Source organism: Hemitrygon akajei, chromosome 5 (genome assembly GCF_048418815.1).
Source record: "Hemitrygon akajei chromosome 5, sHemAka1.3, whole genome shotgun sequence".
Classification (NCBI taxonomy): domain Eukaryota; kingdom Metazoa; phylum Chordata; class Chondrichthyes; order Myliobatiformes; family Dasyatidae; genus Hemitrygon; species Hemitrygon akajei.
The window spans coordinates 188,732,023-188,748,954 of record NC_133128.1 but is presented as its reverse complement, the minus strand read 5'-3'; the positions used below and the strand labels follow the sequence as shown (position 1 = coordinate 188,748,954).

The following is a 16,932-nucleotide window of genomic DNA, read 5'->3' as shown; positions in this document are numbered from 1 at the left end:
ATCTTCATGTGAAATTTGTATTTATTGGACTCATCACTATTTTAGTGGAATTAATTTTGGCTGAATCTTATACACTGTTCTATGTATGATTATTTAATAGATTTTATCCAGTTTTGAATATGTAGCTGTTACTATGAAGGAAAAAGAGAAATTGCTGAAAATCTAGTAGCACAGGAACAATGATACCTGAAAAGGTCACTCAGTTTGTTTCTATATAAATGCTGACTGATTTGCTGAGTATTCTTAGTGTTCTATGTTTATTGGCATTTGTGTTTTCTTTTTACATTCAGCTCCCTTTTTACATGGGTGGTAGGGGTATGGAGGGCAACGGTATAGGTTGACGTGAGTAGGCAGTTTATATGGTTTGGCATACACTAGATGGACTAAAGGGCCTACTTCTCTGCTGTACTTTTCTACGACTCTACCAAGTGCTATGCCTCTGGAAGACATCAGTTTCATTTCTTGTGTATCTACAGAAGTTTGCAATGAATGCTACTTAGGTACAAAATGGATTAGGCAAATTGAAATCCTTGCAGAGATTGAGATTTACTTCTGACTGCTAGAGTACTGATTGTAAAGTTTGTAATCATGGATTAAGTTTTCATTAGTGAATACATTGAGTTGTTAGAAATATTGAAACTTTGAACTTGTGGCTGAAACTTTGCTGCCACAATGACAATGAAAGGGTCGGTAGCATCTATCATTTGCTGTAAACCTTACAGCAATTCCTTACATCTGCATGTGCAGGGTGCAAAGTGGAAACGTGAAAAATACTTACAGTGGTTTTCTGCTCCTGCATGGGGAATGCTTACAATTTTCTCAAATGCAATGAATTCAGAATCAATAATTTGATGTGAATTTCAACTTCCTATATATAATTCTCTCTAAATTTTTTGAAAAAAATAAGCTTTGCTTAAAGATTTTTTATTGAAATTTCGATTTAAGTATGATGCCAATTCACAGTTACTGCTGAAGAGCCTCTTTACTCTGGAAAAAAGCAATTTTACAGCAACAGATTGTCTAGAGGTGATGAGAGTTGTGTTCTCTCCACACTCTTATACGGGTCAGAATACTGGTGCATGACAGAGAATGATCTCGCCAATCATTACACACCATGAGGCTCCAGAAGATCCTCAGTATTTTCTGACCAAGAAAGATCTCCAACCACGCCCTACTCCTTCAGTGTCACCAAGAGGACATGGCCACAATCTTCATGAGGAAATGGTGGAGACTGATTGGGCCCATGATGAGAAGAGAATGTGAATGCATACAGATAGTTTAAGTTAAAACTAGTTGAAATCTTTCATGATGTCCCCAGTGCTCAATTTTCAAAGTATATTTATTATTGGAGTGTGTATACCAAATACAACCTTGAGGTTCATCATTTTATAGACAGCCCCAAAACAAAGAAACACAACAGAATTTACAAAAAATCCCACACCATTATAACAACAGACAAAATGCAAAAAAGGAAGAACAAATCGTGCAAACATTTTTTTTTAAAAGCTGACAATCTACAGGGCATGAACCGCAGAGTCCCAGAAAGTGAGTCCACAGCTCCAGGCCATAGCCACGGAGCCAGTTCAGCACTGCAGCCAATCCAGAAGCCTGATGCTGCAGGCCGTAGCCATGGAGCCAGATTCAGTGCTAAGGTGAGTGCCGATGGCTGCAGGCCACAGCTGCAGAGTCAGTTCAGTGCTGAGGCGAGTAAATGGATTAGTGAGCTGGACACTGATTCATCCTTTGGACTCTGCCTTGACACCTTAATCTTTTTTAAATGGCTCGATGCTTAAATTGGCTAAATATCTATTTGTTATCTGCTCTCAGTGATAAAGTTTTAAGGGAATTGGGGAGTCTCAGACTCCTGTAAATAAATAATGGTTAAGGTTGAGTCTGTGTATTCTGGTTTGAGAATGGCTGCAGTTTGAGCAGCTGTTGTCTCCTGACTTTTCACACCTTTTGATTTCGTGCTTAAATTTCAACTTTGGGTTAAGTACCGACTATGTCAGTAACTGCAGTATGTTTGAATAATGTCTCACAACTGCTTCTTTGAGTGAAAATAAAGGTTATAAACTTACAAAACCCACAAGAAGATGTCTCCTAACTTTTCACACCTTTTGGTTTTGACAAAAGGTGGAGATAAGGCAGGACATTCTTTACATTCCTTTCTTAATTTTGGTGAAGTCTCTTATCTAAATTATTAAGTTCTGCTCTATTTGAGTAGCCGGAATGTCTATGGATCTGACTGTATTGAGATGTTAAAGGATCAAATTATCCTGCTGACTCCTTGTCTCACTTTCAGGATGTAACAATCAATACTCTGTTTTCTGATTACAGGTTGGCATGATGTGATTAAGTGTTCTTTGTCAAGTATGTCTACCTCTGTTTTAGGTGATTAAGTGGACTATCACTGTTGATGGCATTTGTGACAAAGATGGTATAAAAAACTCTGTCCTTACACAGAGAGACTTCGAGTGTCTGACTCTCTGTGAGTGCAGATGGAATGTTCTCTCTCATAGCTTTCTACTAATAAAGGTGGAAAAGAATCAGCTGTGGTACTTGTTTCATTACCTCTGGTTGATCACCGTTGACATCAGGACCGGGCCATGCCGCTTCAGTTTGGCTCGTAGTTTCAGTCCCGGACCTCAATACCCACTGTGGCTGTACCTGCATTCTCGAGAGCCCATCTCACCAAGTCCTTCAGCATACCACAGAAATGCTACTTGTACAGATGGGGAAATTACAGGCTGCAGATTGCAGTGATTATAGTTCCGAAAAAGTATATTTAGGAAAATTGTTAGTAGTATTGTTAGGTGCCTGCCAAGTGTCACTGTGTGTTGCTAGCATCATCTTTGGTAAGGAAGTGGTTAAAAATCAAAGAAAAAAGTTATTCCTTAGTTTAAAAATGCAACTTTTTCCATTATCTTTACATAGTACAGATGGGACATTTTTCTCTGGGTTGTCTGGTTGTAAGAACAGTACATCTTAGCTTCTCAAAACATCCTTTTCCAAGTAGTCATGTGCAGACAGTCTGCATGTGACAAGACCATTTCAAGAGGATCTTGTTTATTTTAATTTCAGAAACATTTCCCTCATTTAATTCTTTCTCCACTGTTTCTTCAGTTTATTTATACTGCATTTGTTGAAGAATTTACTTCAATATTCATGTGGTATGTAGAGAGGGCCGTACAACCTGTCAACTATTATAGCGCTGTGCGAGCATGTTTATAGATATAGTTGCTGGTGAAGTTGTGGTGCACCTGATGTTCTGTGTTCAGTATGTCAGTTTGTAGGAATGTGTGTTATATTTTGTAATGTCAACATTAAATGAATTCAAAGGAAGACATGGAAGTCCAGATTAGGGGTGTAACTTCTCGTTTACTTTAAGCGAGGCATGCGTGTATCACGTGGTAGCATGATGCCATAAGCAGTTCATGTATTTATGCATATAACCTGTAATGAATTATTTAGATGAACAAGAATGCTTAATCAACCAATATATATATCTAAAAACACGGGTGTACTCAAACATTACTTAAATATTAAGTACACAACAAATGTGTCTGTGTCTCCATTTAGGTCTAGGTTCTAGGTTCTTGTGAAGATCTTGTAGCATATTTATTCTTCAGCCACTTTAGTATTGATTGAGGCACACACTTCAGGTTGAATGACAGATTCTGTAGTGACTGCTGTGTATTAGCAGCTGTGCCATTTGTTACAGTCATAGAATTATACACTACGGAAACAGGGCATTCAGCCCAATTAGTTCTACCTGGCCAAGACGCTCCATCCAAGCTAATCCCATTTAACATAATTCGCCTGCTAAACTTTCCCACTTATTGTACCTGTCCAAAGATCTTAAAAAAATTTTTGTACCTTCCTCAACCATTTTCTCTGTGGCTAATGAATTTTCCTGCGTAAAAAGAACGATTGCAGTTCATGTGAGTACTTGTGCGATTCATTCAAGTCTATACAATCAAATCAATCAAATTCATATGTAATTATTATTGAACCATAAATGGACACAGCTGAATGAAACAGCATTCCTCAAGGTGTAAAACATACACAACATGTTCAAAATAGTCAGCAAAAACACATAGTCACACAAAAAAACCACACATATATACCTCCAGACACATAAAATGCCAGAGGAACTCAGCAGGCCAGGCAGCAGCCATGGAAAAGAGTAAATAGTTGATGATTTGGTCTGAGACCCTTCATTGGGACTGATGAAGTGTGTCAGCCGAAACTTTGACTGTTTACCTTTTCTATAGATGCTGCCTGGCCTGCAGAGTTCCTCCAGCATTTTGTGTGAATTGCTTGGATTTCCAGCATCTGCAGATTTGCTCTTGTTTGTATATAGCCCAGGACATGTCCTGTAAATTGATGGTCCAGTTCCTGGCAGTGTGCAGCCACTGTAATCTAGCCTGTCATTGCACTGTTAATTTGTGATTTTATTGTATTAACTTTGACTCAGGTGTGATGGCTGGCTTCAATATGAGTGGAGATCTTCAGAGACCTGCATCCAACATCCCTGTTGGGTCACTAGCAGCCGTGGGCATCTCGTAAGTTCTGTTTACAGTACCTTCGAAAAGTAACATATCGCTGTGTGAGCTTGAGCTGTGTACTTCAGTGTGATTAATTCATTTAAAATAATAATCAGCGTTTTGTGATATTATGGGCTAAGGGAATCCAATACTCAAACTGAAAATGCCAGAAGTGTCCAGCTTTTCAATCAGGATCATAGAGACACAGAACAATGGTTTCAGCCCTGATGGTTAGTTTTCCATGTAATCAAAACTGAAGCAAGCAGCAGTCCGAGTAGGGTCTGTAATTATGTGGATGAGGAGTAATATTCTGCCCCATTCTTATATGTGGACGCTTACATAATACTTCCTAAAAAGAGTCTAGAATAGGGTACGCAAGGACCACCCGGCACATCAGGTTGGCAAGTTCCTAGGTGGAGGCCCATGGGAGTCTAGAGGTTAAGGCCCAAAGGTCAAAGTCTCATGATTAATGAGTCCTGGAGTTGGTACCCAGAGGTGAGCATGTCCGGAGGCTAGTCTGGAGATCAAGGCCCAAAGGTTGAATTTCCTGGGTCAGTGCTCTGTTTTACAGGCTATTTGATAAAAGAGGTGGAATTGTAGGGCACTGTACATATTTCACAACCACTGACATTGAGTGGGGGCTTACTTTAAGAGGCTGGTCGGATGCAATGATGTAATACATAAAGGACTTTTAGCGCGCTTTGGTGTTCAGGTTTTGGAATTCAATAAATGTGTTGTTACAACTTTCTTAAATTTAAAATGCCTCAATGTTGCATTATTTGTGAAAAGTGTTATGTATGGATCTATTTCTTTTAGCGCAATGACTGCCTGCCCCTTAGCACTACATATTGATCTGTTGTCTGTGCATGTGCATTGTTCTCTCTCCCGCTCTCCCCCTCCCCCTCTCCCCCCTCCCCCTCTCCCCCTCCCCTCTCCCCCTCCCCTCTCCCTCTCCCCCTCTCCCCCTCCCCTCTCCCTCTCCCCCTCTCCCCCTCTCCCCCTCTCTGTCGCTCTCCACCTCTCTATCTCCCTCCCTGTCTGTCTGTCTGTCTCTCTGATACAGACATCTCCTGCATATGTGCTTTTATTGATATGCAGTTGTGCACAGACTCAATAAATTGGTGACGAAGATGGGAGTTCCACCACTACATCTACGGACAAAAGTAGTGACAGATCAACAGCCCCTTGTGTCCATTTTCAATCCCAGGAACGGAATTCCAGTGATGACTGTTACCCGATTACAATGTTGGGCACTATTCCTAGGAGCCCACTCTTATGACATAAAGTTCAAGGGTACCAAACAACACAGCAATGCTGATGGCTTATCACATCGTCCACTATTGACAACTGAAGAGGAAAAGTCTTCCTCTGTGACCCATCAGAAGTGTTCCACAACACATCTGTGGACCAGTTGTGGGAAGCAAATTCTGAAATACAAAGGGAAACAAGGAATGACTTGACTTTGTCAAAGGTCTATGAAATCACCATGCAAGGATGGCCAGCTCATGGGTGTGTCAAAGAATGCTGATGTGTGACTCTCATGTTGTGGTTCCCTTTAAACTGCTCGCCGGAGTGTTAGAAAATCTGCATGAAGGACATTTGGGTGCAATGAAGATGAAGAGTCTCTCCTGGAGCTACGTGTGGTGGCTGGGAATAGATAAACAGATTGAAGACTTGGCCAAAAGCCATTTGAGTTGCCAAAAAGTTCAAAAGGCACCCCCCACAGGCACTGTTACACCAGTGAGTGGCCATCTTCATCATGGCAAAGAGTACACATTGACTTTGCTGGGCCATTCATGGTCTCCATGTTCTGATTACTGTGGATGTTCATTCGAAGTGGCCGGAGGTTACACCAATGAAGTCAACCACCTCAGCAAAGACTGTCTCCAATCTGAGGACTATCTTCTCCAGAAGTGGCTTACCAGAACAAATTGGGAGTGACAACGGGCCACAATACATGTCAGAAGAGTTCCAGCTGTTCCTGAAGAAAAATGACATCAGACATTTCAAGTCAGCTTTTCACCACCCAGCAACGAATGGGTTAGCAGAAAGATTTATCCAAACTTTCAGGAAGTCCATTAAGTGATGGCCAAGGAGGGCATTTCTCTACAGCACAAAGTGAACAACTTCCTTTTTGTGTATCGGAACTCTGTTCGTGCGATGACGAATCAAACACTTGCAATGCTATTCATGAATAGGAATCTGAAATCTCGCATAGTCCTCCTGAAACCAGATCTACAAAGGGAAGTACAGAATAAACAGTTCAACCATTTGTCAAGTAAGCCAGCAAGGGGCTTCAAGATTTGAAAGAAAATCCTCACGTGTGATTACTGAGAAGACAAGTGGACACCCGGTAGGATGGCTACAAGAACTGGACCACTGATGTTCACAGTGGATTTTGGAGATCAGGCATGAAGACATCACATGGACCAGATACTGGATGCTCAACCGAAGAACACACCTGAGTCGAATGCATCCAACGAGTTGGAGACATTACAATCACCAGACTTGCATCTCCCTGATGATCATGTCACAGACAGCAACGTGACACCGGAAACTGTGAATGTTGTCTTAGACAAGACACCAACCAAACCTGACGCCACTCCACAGGCCCAGAGGTGCTATCCTGAAAGAAACAAAACACTGAACCCTTAGGACTGTATAGTTATGGACTATTATGTGAAGGTGTGTTTATTTAGAATATGGGTTTATGAAAGGGAAATGGAATGTTTTGTATATATGATATGAGTACAATCTTATCATCATGAACACTCTCTTGTGCCAGAAAAAACAAATTCAAGGCATCTTGACATCACCCACGATGTAATCAGTGGCGTCTCATTGATCAAGTCATTGCCCAAGCTAGGGACTGCTGTGATGTGAATATCACAATGGCCATAATTGACACAGATGACTGCTGGACAGATCATCATCTGATCTGCTCCACCATGTTCATCAGACTCATGAAGAAGAGGAAGACCAGGCCAAGACTAAAACTTGAGAGCCTGCTTGACACTGCCACCCAACAGCACCTTTAGGCCTCGTTTGGGCAAAACCTCCAACAGGAATATCCAATGAATATCAAAGAACGCTGGGGTCTGCTTAAATCCACCATCCTCGATACCTGCAAAAACATCCTTGGGTACATTTAGAAAACATCAGGATTGGTTTGATGTGGAGGTAGAACAATGTATCTCAAAGAAAAGGAAAGCATTTTATGCCTGGCAGAATGACATCAGCAGCAAGGCCAAAAGAGGAGCTTACTCCAGAGGCAAAGCAAATGTCCAGCTCAGAGTGAGGGAGCTGAAGAATTCTTGGTGGACTGAGCAAGCCAGAAATCCAGACTCTGGTAACAGAAGAGGCTTCTTCAGTGCCACCAAAGCACCCTATTGTCCAAGTTCTTGCAGATTAAACCCTCTGTGCTCAATGGATGGGAAGAACTTGCTAAAGGATCGGATGAATATCAACAATTGATGGAGAGAGCACTTTAAAAAACTTCTTAACCATGGCAGCACTGTTGAACCGGAAGTTACTAACCAAATCCTCCAAAGACCTGTGAGAGAAGACATGGGGGGGATCGCCCAGTATGAACGAGGTCTATGATGCCACCAGGAGCCTGAAAAGCAGCAAAGCCACTAGTAGCAGAAATCCTAAGGAGGGTGGACCAGTACTCCTGCTCCAAAAGGTCTGGGAAAAGGAGCAACTGTCCTCAGAGCTGAGGGATGTTCTAACAGTGGCCATATTCAAGAAGGGAGACAAGGCAGATAATGACAATAATAGAAGCATCTCCCTCCTGTCAGCAACAAAGTGCTTGCACACATCCTTGTCAACTCATTCTGTTACCTGAAGAAGTACTCCCTGAACCAGTGTTGTTTCCACGCATCTAGAGGTACCACAGACATGATCTTCACAGCACACCAATTACAGGAAAAATGCCATGAAAAAAGGCAGCCTTTGTACTTGGCATTCATAGATTTGACAAATGCATTTGATACAGTAGACCACCAAACTCTCTGGCGTATACTGTCAAGACATGGCTCTTCTGACAAGTATGTATGAATACTGAGGCCACTGCATGATGGCATGTCAGCCACAGTAATCAGCAATGGTGGCACTGAATCAAAACCCTTCACTATGAAGACAGGAGTCAAACTGGTCTGTGTCATTGCACCCACTTTGTTTGCCATCTTTATTACTGCCATCCTTCACTTCACTGGCCAGCACCTGCCACAGGGAATCCCAATCATGTATAGAATGAACCTCAACTGGTTCAAGGCCAAGAACAAGGTCACCACCATCACTATCATGGAGCTTCAGATGGATGATCATGCCACTGTAACACACTCTGAAAAAGATCTCTAAAGTTTCCCAAATGCCTTTGCCAAGTCATATAGAGCCCTGGGTCTTGTTTTGCATATAAAAAAGACACAGTTACAGGGTCTGTATCAGCCACCACTCAACCAGCCATTTATCCAGCCCTCCATAAAAGTTGCTGATATCACCCTTGAAAATGTAGACAGTTTTCCCTGACTTGGCAGCATTCTCTCCTCAAAATCAGACATTGACTCAGAGATCAACCACTGCCTGAGTAGTGTTATTGGAGCCTATGCAAGATTAAGGAAAAGGGTCTTTAAAGACCGCAACCTACCGGACTAAAAAAAAACAGCTTTTGTTCTATAGAGCAGTCGTCCTGTATTACCATATGGATAACCTACAGTAGACACCTGACAAAACCACCAAAGAACCTTATGAAATATTTTGAAGATCAGCTGGAAGAACAGATACAACAGCATACCAGAGGAGGCCAACATGAACAGCATCTCCAACATGATAAAGCAATACCAACTCTGATTGACAGGTCATGTCATCTGGATGACTAAATCACATCTCCTCCCCCCCCCCCCCCAGACAGATCCTTTATTCTCAGTTGAAGAAAGGTCAATGAGCCCCTGGTGGGCAAGGGAAACGCTTCAAAGATAATATCAAAAGCAGCCTGAGGAAATTTAACATTACATCTAAAACCGAGGAAGATATTGAACTCAGCAGATCCACCTGGAGGAAATCTGTGCAAGAGGGAGCTGGGCTACAAGAGGGACTTCCACTGTACCACAGAGAACGAGTGACAGCTGTGAAAGGCGAGGCTGAATAACCAAAAGACACAACCACTAACCACAGACACCACCCACTCATGTCCACACTGCACCGGAATACGTGGATCCCAGATGGCCACTACAGCATCCTGAGGACCCCTCAGGAGAACATCCTACTCGACTTGAGTGATTGCACTACAACACCGAGACAGCTGAAAGAACTGGTACTTAGACATTTGACTCTGTATTCCAGCTGCCTTCCCTGTAACTTTAACAGAAAGTTGCAAGGTGATGAATTTTTGTGACGCATCCTGGCATTTGGTTCTAGAGTAATCAGTCAGTAAAGTTTGTTTAATTTAATATTGATGTCTGTTGTAAAACAGATGCCAGATTTTATTATAACCCTGGTGATTTTGATCAATAAAACCTGGTGTATGGTCGAAAAGATAAATGACATATCTTGTATTTTCTTTGTTACAGATGGTTCCTGTATTTAGTATTTGTGTTCTTGTTGGGAGCTGTTTGTACCAGGGAGGCTCTCAGATATGATTTCATGATCGCAGAAAAGGTACGTTTATATGATGTTTCATTCAGTCCAATATTTTTGATTTGTAAAGTTAATAAATGAATAATGCATTCACTTAGCTTGCTACTGTGTTAATGCTTAGATTAGAATACATTCTTAACACAGAGTCAAATTTGTTAAGTAAATATCTCGTTAGATGTTTCCAACTCACAAACACAAGCAAGTCTGCAGATTCTGGAAATCCGGAGCAACGCACACAAAATGCTGGAGGAATTCAGCAGGTCAAGCAGCTTCTATGGTAGTGAATAGATTTCAAAGGTTTCAAAGGTACATTTAGAAACAGAGAAAGCCTACAGCACAATACAGGCCCTTCGGCCCACAAAGTTGTGCCGAACACGTCCCTACCTTAGAAATTACTAGGCTTACCTATAGCCCTCTATTTTACTAAGCTCCATGTACCTATCTAAAAGCCTCTTAAAAGATCCTACTGTATCTGCCTCCACCACTGTTGCTGGCAGCCCATTCCACGCACTCACCACTCTCTGAGTAAAAAACTTACCCCTGACATCTCCTCTGTACCTACTCCCCAGCACCTTAAACCTGTGTCCTCTTGTGACAACCATTTCAGCCCTGGGAAAAAGCCTCTGACTATCCACATGATCAATGCCTTTCATCATCTTGTACACCTCTATCAGGTCACCTCTCATCCTCCTTTGCTCCAAGGAGAAAAGATTGAGTTCACTCAACCTATTCTCATAAGACATGCTCCCCAATCCAGGCAACATCCTTGTAAATCTCCTCTGCTCTTTTTTCGGTGATTCTAAAGGAAGATATTTCATCAGATCAAGAGGAAGTTGTATTTATATAATGCCTTAGTCATGAGGAAAAGTTCACAGCCCATTCTCTGGGCTAAGAATGTTTGAATAAAGACCTGGCCAATGTGACTGATACACAGGAGGAGACTGAGGGAAAAGCAGCATTTAGGACTGGAACAATTGAAGTGAGATTTAATGTCAGAGAAATGTATACAATATACATCCTGAAATTCTTTTTCTTTGCAACCATCCACGAAAACAGAGGAGTGCCCCAAAGAATGAATGACAGTTAAATGTTTGAACCCCAAAGCCCCCCCCCCCAGCTCTCCCCTCTCATGCGTGAGCAGAACAAAGCAATGATTCCCCTCCCCCACCGGCAAAAAAAGCATTGGCGACCCCCACCGAGCACTCGAGCATGCAGCAAAGCATCAATAAAGACACACAGACGTGCAGTACCCCAAAGACTACTCGTTCACCCAGTAATTCGACATACCACAGGCTCTCTCTCTCCTTAATAAGGGAAAAGAGGAGTCTCCGTTTCACAGCGAGAGGGGAGATATAACATACAGCTGGTTGATTTACGATGTTAAAAGCCCATTGCGTACTTTTTCTGAGCTCTGTGCCCCAAGAACTCAGGTTTCTGGGCACACAGCCAGCTTTCCGAAGATGTAAGCAAAGGAGTCGTCGTTAGGCACCATCGTCTTCCTAATCTCCACATAATCACCCTTTCAGGCTGAGACCCTTCTCAGCAAATTGGCACAGGGTTAAAAAGATTAGAGAGTTAAATGCGTGGCTCAAGGATTAACGTGGGAGAAGTGGGTTTGAATTCATGGGAAACTGGCACCAATACTGGGGGAGGAAGGAGCTGTTCTAATGGGATGGGCTCCACCTGAACTGTGATGGGACCTGGATTCGGGTGAATCGTGTAACTAGAGTTGTGGATCGGTCTTTAAACTAAATAACGTGGGGGGGGGGTGGGTTTGGGGGTGGGTTCAACAGATTGGGGAAATATGGATAAAGTAAAAGAGAAAAGTGTGTATAAAGTTAAAGTAAAAGCAAAAGTTAAAAAGGAGAAAAGTAAAGGTGGAGTGCAGAAAAGTCAAGTGCACACGAGGCAAAAATAAATAGATTTTAAAGGCACAATGAGTGTGAGGGCACTTTATCTGAATGCCCATGCTATTCATAACAAGATCAGTGAACTTGTGACTCAAATCAGTACAAAGGGATATGATTTAGTGGCCATTACAGAAATGTGGTTGCAGGGTGGAGAGCATTGGGAATTAAATATCCAAGGATATCAGGTAATACGGAAGGATAGGCAGGAAATTAAGGGAGGTGGAATAGCACTCTTAATTAAGGATGAGATCAGGGTGGTAATGAGAGACAATATACGATCAAAGGAGCAGAATGTTGAATCCATCTGGGTAGAGATTAAGAATAGTAAAAGGAAAAAAAATCACAGGTGTCAGTTGTCTATCGGCCACCGAATAATAACATGACAGTGGCAGAGTCAATAAACAGGGAAATATCTGAGGGATGTAAGAATGGGACAGCAGTTATCATGGGGGACTTTAACTTGAACTATAGATTGGGTGAATCAAGTTAGTCGAGGCAGAGTGAGGAGGACTTCATAGAACGCATCTATAATGGCTTTCTTGAACAGCATGTTACTGAACCTACAAGGGAACGTGCTATCTTAGATATAGTCCTGTGCAATGAGACAGGTAAAATTAGTGATCTTGTAGTCTTGGAAAAATTTATCACGGTATGACTGAGTTTCTTATACAAATGGAAGGTGCAATTGTTCGATCTAAAACCAGTGTATTATGCCTAAACAAGGGACACTACAACGGGATGAGGGAGGAGTTGGATGGAGTAGACTGGGAACACAGGCTATATGGTGGGATGGTTGGGAACCATAGATGCTGCCTGACCTGCTGAGTTCCTTCAGCATTTTGTGTGTGTTGCTGAGAATTTACCTACAAAAGGCTTGAAAACTCCTCCTGTTGTATATTTTGAAATACACTTGCGAAACAATGTGGTATGAGCGTCTGCGACTTGTGCAGATTTATTTGCGTGCCATAGCCTAGAACTAGTAGATGTTCATAAATGTAACTGGAAAAGCAGAAAATATTTTGGATAATCATATTGCTAACAGACAATGTGGATTTTTTGTGTGTTATAGGTTGCCTTGGTGGGATTTCTCTGGTTATTAGGGCTGTATATTTCCTCTTTAGCTTCCTGCATGGGAGGCCTTTATGGTGCACCCAGAATTCTTCAGGGTATTGCACAGGAAAGAGTAATACCTGTCCTTGGGTTTCTGGGAAAGGTGGTGAGTATTATTCACTTTATGGCAACGAACATTATGAATAGTCATGATTCACAGTGTTGTAGTGTGAACAAAGTCACTGGAGAGATTCAGCTGGTCGAAGTAGTCTTTTATTTGACAAAATGAAACACAACAGGCATCATATTGAGATCCTTTTGGAGGAAGAGGCCTGTTCGTCCCAATATCACATGACATTTTATATGCTAACGATCAAAGGACAATTCTATATTTACAATGTATCTACATTGCTTCCTTGAATTACAAACAATTTTCATACCTCCTTCTTCACACCCACACGCCAGACACCCAAAATGAATGTTAGTTAAATCAGCATTGTCTGGTTTCTCGATTAAATGCGGTTTACACCCACACTCCAGAAACCAAAAATGTATGTTAAATCAGCATTTTTTGGTTTTTCAATTAACAGCTCCAGGGACCTATTGTCCTGAGCTGCATTTTAAATTTAATCTTCAATCCATATTCAAGTCTAAAGATTAGTGACTGAAGTTAGTTGCTGAAGTTAATATTTTGCTTTATGTCCTAACCCCCAAAACACCTCAACAAACAGTACGATAAAGCTAACTATTATATTGCAGGGGCTGTTAAAATTATAGAGTCTTTAAAGCCAAGCGGATCATGAGAGGCTGGACAAAATTGGGTTGTTTTCTCTGGAACGGTGGAGGCTGAGGGGGAGATCTGATGGAGGATTATACAATTATGAGAGGCATAGACAGAGTAGACAGGGTGCATCTGTTTCCCAAGGTAGAATTGTCTAATAGCAGAGGGCATGCATTGAAGGTGACAGAGGTAGGTTCAAGGTAGATGTGTGAGGGGTAAGGTTTTTTTTAAATTAGAGAGTAGTGGATGCCTGGAATGTGCTGCCTGGTATGGTGGTAGAGGCAAATACATTAGGAGCTTTTAAGAGACGTGGATGTAAGGAAGAGTGGAGAGATATGGGCATTGTGTAGGGAGGAGGGATTAGTTTTTGGGTTTTGTTTACTTTACTTTTTAGTTGATTAAGCACAGCATTGTGGGCTGAAGGGCCTGTTCCGGTGCTGTACTGGTCCATATGCCAGGATACCATTCAGCTCATTGAAACTTCAGTTTTTTTGAAGTGAAATCCCATTCCCCCATACTTCCTTTGCATCTCTGCAAATTATTTATCTGCAAACATTTTTCCATTTTCCTGTTGTAAGCTGCAATTGTCTGTACTTATGAACTTTCAGGCTGTGCAATCCAAATCATAATAATTAGTAAATCATAACTAAAATGATTCTGCCATTATTGGCTTAATAACATTATAATATTTCTGTATCTTCCACTACACATTCTAAATCTTTATGCTCTGGTCCTTGACCCCCTCTGCTAATGGGAACAGTCAACTCTCAGTTTACTCATCTGAAATCTTTGAGACTTTGTGCTTTCTTTGAAATCTCTTCTCAAGAACCAGAATCAGGTTTAATATCACTGGCATGTCCTGCAATTTGTTGTTAGCAGCAGTACATAATAAAAACTGAATTTGAGGGAGAGGGAGAGGGAGAGAGAGAGAGAGAGAGAGAGAGAGAGAGAGAGAGAGAGAGAGAGAGAGAGAGAGTATAGATATATGTGTGTATTAATATATGTATGTTAAATTTAATTATATATTTAAAAAGTTAAATTAAATAAGTAATGCAAAAAGAGAAAAAAATGTAGTGAGGTAGTGTTCATGGGTTCAATGTCCATTCAGAAACCTGATGGCAGAGGGGAAAAAACTGCTCCTGAATCATTAGAGTGTGTGTCCTCAAACTCCTGTATGTCCTTTTTGATGGTAGCAATGAGAAGAGGGCATGTCCTGGGTGATGGGTGTCATTAATGATGTATACCACCTTTTTGTATCAATGAAATCTCTCAGCCCCTGCGCTATTCAAGTAGCTGAGATATTCAAATTCTTCTCAAAGCAAGGTAACCAGAATTTGCTGCAATTGTCAGGTATGTTTGCTGTCTTGTAAATCATGACATGGAGATTACTAAAATGCTATGAATAAATTTTATAGTGTAAAACTCCAATACACAAATATTGTTGGTCTTTCGGCAATGCAGCCTTTCAAAGCACAAAAGGGTGATTCATTCTAGCATCCCTGGTGAATTATGTTAAATATGTCAACAATGAAATTTAATTGTTCATTTTTGTGGGGTCTTTCAGATATGCAGGTCACATCCTACTAATGTGGAGGGGAGAATGAGTTCTCCTGTGCATAAAGATAAATTTGTATCACTTAGTGAAATAGCTTTGGAGATTTTTTTTTTTAACTTGAGTTCTTACATATGATTTTGGAGCTAATCCAGAGAAGAACGGTACGAAAATTAGCCAAAATGACCACACAACATGCAAATGATTTTTCAATGCATGAACATATGGAAATAAACTCAGTAGTTTATCAGAGAATGGTGTGTGTAAACTTGCATATAAATGGATGGCCTGCATAGCTTTCTAACACCTTGTCAGGTACAATTGCTGCAGTTTTTTCAGTACGAGATGCAATGTACTAGCATAACATTATTTTTGTTACAGCATTAAGGCCTATTATTTAAGAACAAAGACTATTTGTAAGCCTATCATTTAGTGGCAGGTGCAAGATGAAATCTAATTTAAAATGTAGTCTGGTGCATTCCAAGTACCAAAGGTACCTTTAGTTCTTTCCATCCCTTTACATGGTAGATTTTAGATAGATTTCATTAATGCAAAGTCTATTAGAAAATATACAGATGCAGCTAAAAAATCCACAAAATGCATTTTTGCCATTTAGCAAGCTGAAATCACTGTTTATGTCTCATTAGTATTTCAAACATTCCAAGAAAGTGAATAATTCAGTCTACACAGTTACCACTTGACCACAAGAATCAAGAGGAAACTCTCTGCTTCTGCCCCTTCCTGACACTTGAATTACACTTATTCAATGAGATATTTCTGTGCTATTTTATTTGTTGTTTTTGAAAATCGTATCATACTTACCTTCAGTTTTACACTGGAAATCTGAGCTCTGATACTGTGAATAATATTGTCATTATGTGATTTTTGACCAAGTTAAGCTCATTCCTCTAGCATTCTAACTTCGAATCAGAATTTTGAACGGTTTTGGGCTCCTCATCTAAGAAAAGATGTGCCGGCAGAACTTCCAGAGGGGGTTCACAAGGGTGATTCTGGGAATGAAAGGGTTATCATATGAGGAACATTTGATGACTCTGGGTCTGTACTCACTGGAATTTAGAAGGATGAGGAGGGGGCGAGCTCATTGAAACTTTTTGAATGTTGAAAGGCCAATACAGAGTAGATGTGGAAAGGATGTTTCCCATGGTGGGGAATCTAGGACAAGAGGGCAAAGCCTCAGGATAGAGGGGCATCCATTTAAAACATAGATACGGAGAAATTTCTTCAGCTGGAGGGTGGTGAATTTGTGTAATTTATTAACACAGGTAGTTGTGGAGGCCAGATCATTGGGTATATTTAAGGCAGAGATTGATAGGTTCTTGATTGGACATGGCGTCAGAGGTTACGGGGAGAAGGCCAGGGAATGGGGTTGAGGAGGGGAAAAAAGGATCCATGATTGAATAGTGGCACAGACATGATGGGCCAAATAGCCTAATC

The 16,932-nt window shown here is 41.1% G+C and overlaps 1 protein-coding gene across 5 annotated transcripts in view; it reads left to right on the top strand.

The window, feature by feature from the left end:
• Positions 1-16,932, top strand: part of slc12a8 (solute carrier family 12 member 8) — a 146,738-nt gene that overhangs the window by 76,183 nt on the left and 53,623 nt on the right. For all 5 annotated transcript variants that reach the window (XM_073047535.1, XM_073047536.1, XM_073047533.1 and 2 more), the window contains 3 exons: positions 4,478-4,565; positions 10,118-10,205; positions 13,164-13,310. In XM_073047535.1, the coding sequence (XP_072903636.1) occupies positions 4,478-4,565; positions 10,118-10,205; positions 13,164-13,310 (323 nt within the window). The remainder of the gene's footprint in view (positions 1-4,477; positions 4,566-10,117; positions 10,206-13,163; positions 13,311-16,932) is intronic.